The following is a 7,951-nucleotide window of genomic DNA, read 5'->3' as shown; positions in this document are numbered from 1 at the left end:
AGCCAGATATCGCTGGAAAAACTTGCTTGAAGGCTTCACACAAAATCAGCAGTTTTTATACAATTTTCTTATGTGATTAAATGCATATTCAAGTGATTGCAACATCTGTCTATACATATTAATAACAGGTGGAGTATAGGTGGAGCTCAGGCGGGGCTTGGGGCGGTGCTTCTCTTGGCCCTCAGTCTTGGGGGTAGTTCTGTTCTTCCTCCCTGGGTCTGGGGGCTTAATCTCATCTTCCTCAGCTTGACCTCTCTTCTTTTCCATTGCTCTTGACCTGCTCACTGAAGCTTAGAAAAAGGGTTGACTCCTGGCCTGTTTCTTCTATTCAAATGTCTGCCTTATCCTACTGCATCTTAATTTATTACCTCTAAGGCCTATTACATGTTCTTTTACCATTCTTTTAAGTTTTGGTCCAGTAAGTAGAACAGAACAAGTACAGCTTGTTTGGATGTTAATACCTTGTTAGCAGGCCCAAATTTCTTAGTTAACTCTTTTGGGCCTGGCCTCCTGTTTCATAAGAAAGAGAACCCCAACCCCCAAAACCAAAAACAGAGAAAAAACCCCCAGATATATGCAGATATACAGAGCTAATAGAGAGCTAGCAAACAAAAAGAATCTTCATACTTTCCTTGAGAAAGCATCTCAAAATATTCCCTGATTTTAGATTATCTCATTTCAAAATATTCCATGATTTGAGATCACCTCCTCTCCAAATATTCCATGATTTTAGATCACCCCATCTCAGAATATTCCATGATTTGAATTTGCCTCATCTGACACGAGCTGTGAACTGAACTGGAATTTTGGGGTGTCTGTACAGGAGCAGGAGTTGGACTTGATGGTCCTGGTGGGTTCCTTCCAGCTGAAAATATTCCCTGATTTTAGATCTCCTCATCTCAAAATATTCTCTGATTTTAGATGACCTCATCTCCAAATATTCCCTGATTTGAGATCACCTCCTCTCAGGGAAGCATTTAGGATTTATCTTATGATGTGCTTTAGAAATGGTTTTTAACATGTCTGTTTGATATCTTATTGTTGTGCAATATTTTGTATTTTTATATATATATATATATAATTTATGTACATAAAGATATGTGTGTGGGTGAGGTTGCTCATGGCTATGAGAGAGAGAGACAGGATAGACCTCGCTGATAAATAGATTTTTGCAGTGTATTGTGCTGTTTTGTGTTGTTTTTCTGGTTCTTTTTTGTTTCCAGAACAGAGAATATTTTCCAGTAAATCAAATAATAATGATATAAAAAGCAGCTGTTAGTTCATGGGGGGTTTTTTAATATATCAAGGAGTGCAGTGAGAGCTCAAGTGGAACCCAAACGCTCTATTTCAGCCTCTCGTTGACACTTGCAATCCTCATTTGAGGACAAATGTACCTTTATAAAGCAACAATAATAAAGAAAACAATAATTCCCCTGCATTTGGAGCCTTTTCCTGGCCAAAATTTCACCATCTCCTGTTAACAGAGCTCTGCAGGGGCTCTGATGTTGTAATCACTGCCTTGGCTGCAGGATCATTCCTTTCCCCTTGGATATGAGATGAATATTATGTAAAACCATAATAATTTATGGTTTATATTTTATATAAATATATACAAATTTATATTTTATGATTTTATGAGGGAGTTTTTAGCCCTGATTAACGTATCCTTGTATCCTTGTTGGAATTAGACCTTTGCCAACCCCGTTTTAGGTGGATGCAAACACTGTCAGGGCATCATTTCTGCTCGCTGCATCCCACTCCTGCAGCCTGCTCTTTGTATTCTACTCACATTAATTGAAGTAATTTTGCCACTGAAGCGTGTTTCGAACCCCCCTGCATTTAAATTGAAATTTTAATTCCCTTATTGTTTGGAAAAGGAGGCTGGAGATGGCTTGTTACAGGTTTCATTATCACTCAGAACTCTCCAGCTGCTGGTTCTAATGTGCAGTGACTGAGTAATGCGGGGAAGGATTGTTAATAAAAGAGTGGCAGCTTCTCCCAGTCGTACAAACACAATGCAGAGGTAGTTTGTGACAGCTTACATTTGTGTGAAGTTAAAAATTTGAAGTGACAGCTCTTTTTTTTTCTTCCTGGTTCTGCTTTCACCCAGAGCAGCACAGCTTCAAATATCAGGTGTTCACGTTCTGTGCTCCTCCAGCATCCCGAGAACAGAGCAGAGCCAGTGTAGGATCAGCTTTGCTGTCCTGTAATTGCACCCTCACAGGTTGTCTAAAAGAACCTTAATTCCAGCATCCTTTGAGTTGGGAAGCTTTGGAGAAATTAGGGTTGTCTGGAACAGATAAAACACCCATTTGGGATGGAATGTGGTTTAGTTATTTTTAATTTCTTTATGTGGGTTTTTCATGGTGCGAGTTGGTAACTGAGGTGAGTTTTCCTGAGGTGGATCTTTCACAGACTCGATTGCTGGTGGAAATGTTCACTTTCATGTAGCAGTTGAGAGCACAGGCACCCATTTGTGTGTGTTTTCTGCTTAATATAAAACATAAAAAGGGGCTCAGAGGGGACCTTCTCACTCTTTCCAACTCACTTGGTGGAGCCGGGGGGAAGTCGGGCTCTGCTCCCAGGGAACAAGGGACAGGAGGAGAGGGAACAACCTCAAGCTGGGCCAGGGGAGGTTTAAATTGGATATTAGGGAAAATTTCTTCCTGGAAAGGGCTTGTCTAGCCCTGGCACAGCTGCCCAGGGCAGGGTGGAGTCCCCATCCCTGGAGGGATTTCAAATCCCTGTGGATGTGGCACTTGGGGACATGGGTCAGTGGTGGCCTTGGCAGTGCTGGGGAGTGGCTGGACTTGATCTTAGAGGGCTTATCCAAAGGGAAAACTTAATATTTGCCATTTGTTTATACAGTCTAAGAGATAAAATGCTAAAAGCAGTTGAAGAAGCATTGTTGAATCAAGTAATTAAAGGTCATATCATAATAGGATTAGATAAAAACTCCTCAGGCTACTTTCTTTGCATGTCCTGACTTTTGTGTGCCCAGCTTTACAATTTTAATGAAGTCACACCACTTTCTCAGAATATATCAAATTCTTTTTAAAAAAAAATTCTTATAGACCATGAAACACTTACTCTGAACTTGATTTATTAGTCCAGGGATTGTGTCAGGTGAGAAAACACAACGAAACTGCAGAAATCAATCCATATGATGGGAGGGAGGATAACTCCTGTTGCCAGTTGGGATTTTTTTTGTTGTTTTTTTTTTTGGTGTTTTTTTTTTGTTAGGACAACAAGAAGGAAAATAAAAGTGGAAAAAAGGAAGGATGGAGCCCTGTGATGTGTGTTCACTTAACTTCACACATCCTTGTGTTACAGAGTGAAGAACTCAGTGTTTTACTTTACTCAGTGTTTTACTTTACTGAGTGTCTTTGTCCCAGGAAACCCAAAGCTGAAGTGACAGTAATTCGTTTTTCAGGGAATGCTCCAACATTCCTTCCCTTTTTTTCCATGTTAAGGACTTAACATTTCAGTTTCCTGATGTCAGGAAAACAATAATACACGTCTCCTGCTCTGCTTTCTGACGTGGATAACAGCAGCAGGGTGGTTTTTTGGAGCTGCAGCAGGATTTTTTTGGGGGGCTGAGCACTTTCTCTCTGTACCAGTCGGAGTTTCTGGAGTGGAGCTGGTGCCTGATATTTGCTGTTGGATTCAGTTAAACCCTCTTGGCTCAGCCTGCAGCTGGGCAGGAGGGGAGGTGGCTCTGCAGGAAGATGAGGGCATTTTGCATCCTCACCACTGGCATCCTTAGGAGGAATTAAATGTGTTTCCTCTCAGCTCCATAGGCCGTGAGATGGAGCAGGTCCAGAGGAGAGCAACTAGGCTGGTGAAAGGACTCAAGCACAAGTCCTATGAGGAGAGGCTGAGGGAGCTGGGGCTGTTCAGCCTGGAGAGGAGGAGGCTCAGAGGAGACCTCCTCACTCTCTGCAACTCCCTGACAGGAGGGGGGAGCCAGGTGGGGGTTGGTCTCTTTTCCCAGGCAACTCTTGGCAAGACAAGAGGGCTCAGTCTTAAGCTGGGCCAGGGAGGGTTTAGGTTGGATATTAGGAAGAGTTTCTTTCCAGAGAGGGTGATCAACCATTGGAATGGGCTGCCCAGGGAAGTGGTGGATTGTCCATCCCTGGAGGTTTTTAAGAAGAGACTGGATGTGGCATCAGTGCCATGGGCTGGGAACAGCAGCGGGGTTGGATCAAGGGTTGGACTTGATGATCTCGGAGGTCCCTTCCAACCCAGCTGATTCTATGATCTCTGTTGGGTTAAATTTTGAAGAGCGTTGCTTTGTCCCAAAATCTCACCTTTCTATTGGGAACAAACCAAACTGGAGGTGCTGCCAAACCATTTTACAGAAAACTGATCCATTTTTTTTAACTGCAGGACTTCACAACCCAACCGGGTGACTTAGGGAGGTGACAATGTGGGCAGAAATCAGAGGTGTTCGGATAAGTGGAAATGCTGGGCAGAAATCACAGAATCGTGGAGTGGGGTGGGTTGGGTTGGGTTGGGTTGGGAGGGACCTCAAAGATCATCCGGTTCCACCTAGGCCAGGTTGGATGGGGCTTGGAGCAACCTGGGCTAGTGGAAGGTGTCCCTGCCCATGGCAAGGGGTGGAACTGGATGATCTTTAAGGGCCCTTCCAACCCAAACCATTCCATGAGTCCGTGTCCCCCTCAATAACAATGTTCCCCAACATTCCATGTGCTCCATGTTAATCCTCTGTGAGGACATTTGGAATCATTGACGTCCTCCTGGAAACCAGTGGCTGTTTGTAGCCCTGGGCATTGTTGAGTTTTCATTTTTATTACTTGACTGGAGCTGCTACCTGTGGCTTTCCTCGGGATACACCCAGGAGAGGCTTTCAATTAAAAGTCCCGTGTAGTGAGCAGGCATTTTACACCCACAAGTAGCCTGGAATCACGAAATAAATAAAAATAGCAATGCAGTTCCTGGCCTGCATTTTATTTACTCTCTGCCTTTCAGTTGGAACAAGGAAAATCAATAAAAACAGCCTTTCATTTTGTTTCTGCGTTCCCTGTCGCAGCCCTGGGATTCAGGTGCTGCCCTGGAACAGTTTTATATTTTGGAATTAATGCTGAAAAGGGGAAATATAAGAGACTTTTGGTTTGGCATTGTAAAGAAATGCCTTTGATGGCAAATTTAAATTTTGGCTGCGCTTGAAATTCTCTCTTTTTATTTTTTCCCCTGAATTACACAAATAATGTTATTTCCTGGTTCATGTGTCCTGTCACCCCTGACCTTACTGTTTCCAAAGGAGCCTTTTGAGAAGTGGCATCTCAAGGGCTGTATCTCATTTCTCGTTACCTGCTGTGAGATGTGTCTGTGTTGTGTTAATTATTAATTAATGATTGGCCAACCTGGTGATGTGTCAGGGTGAGGGGCAGGTGAGGTGGAGGCAGCTCAGGTTTTAGGATGTTGGTGGATACGTGGGATATGTTCTGGGGATACACCCAGGGATGGAAATCCCGGGCTTTTGGTGCCTGGGGAAGGGTCTGGAGGGGCCCCACAAAAAGTGCCTGAGGGCACTTGGCTGGTTCAGCTGGAGAAGAGGAGACTGAGGGGAGACTCCCAGGGATCTGATCCCTGCTCCCTGTGACAGTGACAGGACGCAGGGAATGGCTGGAGCTGTGCCAGGGCAGGGTTAGGTTGGATTTTAGGGAAAGGTCCTTCCCCCAGAGGGTGGTTGGCACTGACCAGGCTCCCCAGGGCAGTGGGCACTTCCCAAGGCTGCCAGAGCTCCAGGAGGGTTTGGACAACACCCTCAGGAACAGGGTGGGATTGTTGGGGTGTCTGTGCAAGTCCAGGAGCTGGATTGGATGATCCTGGTGGGTCCCTCCAACTCAGGACATTCCATGATTCCAATTACATTTAGTAGAATACTTCCAAGTTCTTTAGAAGAATTGATTCTCTGTGTTCTTAGAAGATATTTCACCTCCTTCCCGTATCTTTTTTTTCTTCCTTTCTTTCAATTCTGCTTTGATTATTTTTTTAATAAACCTCCCGGACTAGTTTTAAACACATTAAACATGGAGGTTTTTTTTTCCCTTTGAAACATCCTATCATTTTTTTTTTCCCCCAACCTCGGTGTACTTATCAATAACTTCATCTCATTCTTTTTATCCTGTAATTTGCATTATCTGAGCAGCCTGTTCATTAAGCTAATGCTCCTCATTTGCATTGCCACGTGCTTGACCCCAGCTCCTCGTTAATGCACCAACAAGCAGAGAGATCTCTCCAGAGCATTCTGGGGGGGGGGCTCTTGGCTCTGCTCAAAGCAACCACTCATTTAAAAGCTGATGAAAGTTTATTAAACAAGAAAACACACCCTAATGAAGCCGGAGCAGGGTTTGAATCCGGCGGATGCTTTTCCAGTAATCGCTGGTCTTTCCAGGAATTCTTTTTTTTTAAACTCTATATTGTAAGATGTGATTTTTTTCATCCCTGGGAAAATATTGCAGCGAAGAGAAATCATTGCAGAAGGGTTATGGGACAGCATAAAATAATCTGGATCAATCTGACTGATTTATTTTTTGAAAAGGCAGCTTTAAAGCCGGCGAACGGTGTGTGAAAAGGTGTAATAAATTTGGGTTTTTAGGAAAGCATTTGTAACATTTGGGATGAATTTAACACGAGTTTTCCACTGCAGTAAACTGATTTATGCCTGGTGAGGTTGGCAGAGTGCTACCAAGCAATTCTGAAAACGGTTTGGTCGAAGAAACATTTCCAGGCAGAGCTGGAGGAGAACTTAAAGCTCCTAAATGAAGATGTGTGGACCCTGTGCCTGGTTGGGAAGGAGGCAGAGCTTGTCTGACACCACAGTTTAATAGAAATCTTTAGTGAATTTATGAATTCTGTAATAAAATCTGGTAAATTAGTAGTTGAATTGAGTAGGTTTACCCTGAGAAGCTGTGGCTGCCCCATCCCTGGAAGTGTCCAAGGCCAAGTTGGAGCAACCTGGGATACTGGAAGGTGTTGGGATTGGAACTGGATGAAGGTCCCTTCCAGCCCAAAAAATTCTGGGATTCTGTAACTGATAGGAAGGAGTTAAAGGTGCCTTTGGCAACAGAGAGATGGGACACAGGGAGTGCCAAGATTTGAAGTGTCATTGGAAGGCAGGAAGAGAATAAATTTGGGAAAACTGCAGGTTTGCATGAAGGAAAATCCTGATGTTTTAATTTAATGCATTAGGACCTCCTTGTTCCAGGCATCATTCACGTAAAGAGAAGTCTTTTGGGGCAGAGATGATTTTGAAAAATAGACTTTTCTTAATGGCAGTTGCAACTGAATGAAGATGAATTCAATCAAGAGGCAAATAAAGTATGGAAATGAAAAGTGGAAGGAAAAAAAAATCTGTGCTGCCAACAGATATCCTGCCTTTCCCACTTCAGGGAAGTCATTTGACCACACTGATGTAGAAATTTGCTTGTGTTTTGTGTTCAAGTCCAAGTGAGCAGTTGGATAATCCTTGTTTTTAGCCCCCTCTGCTCCTCGAGCGCCGGGTTTGGTTCCAGCATTTTCTTGCTGGGCAGACAGTGATGAATTACAGCGAGTGAAGGAGGGAGGAGATGATTGATGGCTGACAGGGCTGAGGCAAAATTCAAAGGAATGAAATTTATGGAGCTGGAGGGAAAGGACAGCGAGCGAGGAACAGAATTTGATAAATATTTAAAAGTTTGTGGAGGGAAAACAGCGGGTTTGGTCATTGCCATGGAAAGACTTGAGAAAATAAAGGACATTTGTGCTTTGTGTGAAGGTGAAAAGTAACCCCTTCAGCCAGGTCCTGTATGAACATTTTCCCTGTCCTTCCCCCATCAGATCAGTTTGTGTGGAATGTTTGTGTCAGGATGAGCTGTTTTCTTGCAACCTGAGCACTTTTTTTATGTGTGTGTAGCTCAGAACCTTTCAAACTGATCTTCCAAAC

At 43.5% G+C, this 7,951-nt stretch overlaps 1 protein-coding gene across 1 annotated transcript in view; it reads left to right on the top strand.

The window, feature by feature from the left end:
* Positions 1–7,951, top strand: part of EXOC4 (exocyst complex component 4) — a 274,343-nt gene that overhangs the window by 1,384 nt on the left and 265,008 nt on the right. Inside the window, exons 3-4 of the mRNA XM_027702468.1 lie at positions 824–831; positions 2,569–2,572. Of these exons, the coding sequence (XP_027558269.1) occupies positions 824–831; positions 2,569–2,572 (12 nt within the window). The remainder of the gene's footprint in view (positions 1–823; positions 832–2,568; positions 2,573–7,951) is intronic.

The sequence above is a fragment of the Neopelma chrysocephalum genome, unplaced genomic scaffold (genome assembly GCF_003984885.1).
Source record: "Neopelma chrysocephalum unplaced genomic scaffold, ASM398488v2 Primary Assembly neopelma1_187, whole genome shotgun sequence".
Classification (NCBI taxonomy): Eukaryota; Metazoa; Chordata; class Aves; order Passeriformes; family Pipridae; genus Neopelma; species Neopelma chrysocephalum.
The sequence above is the reverse complement of the archived record's forward strand: the minus strand, read 5'-3'. Positions and strand labels throughout refer to the sequence as shown.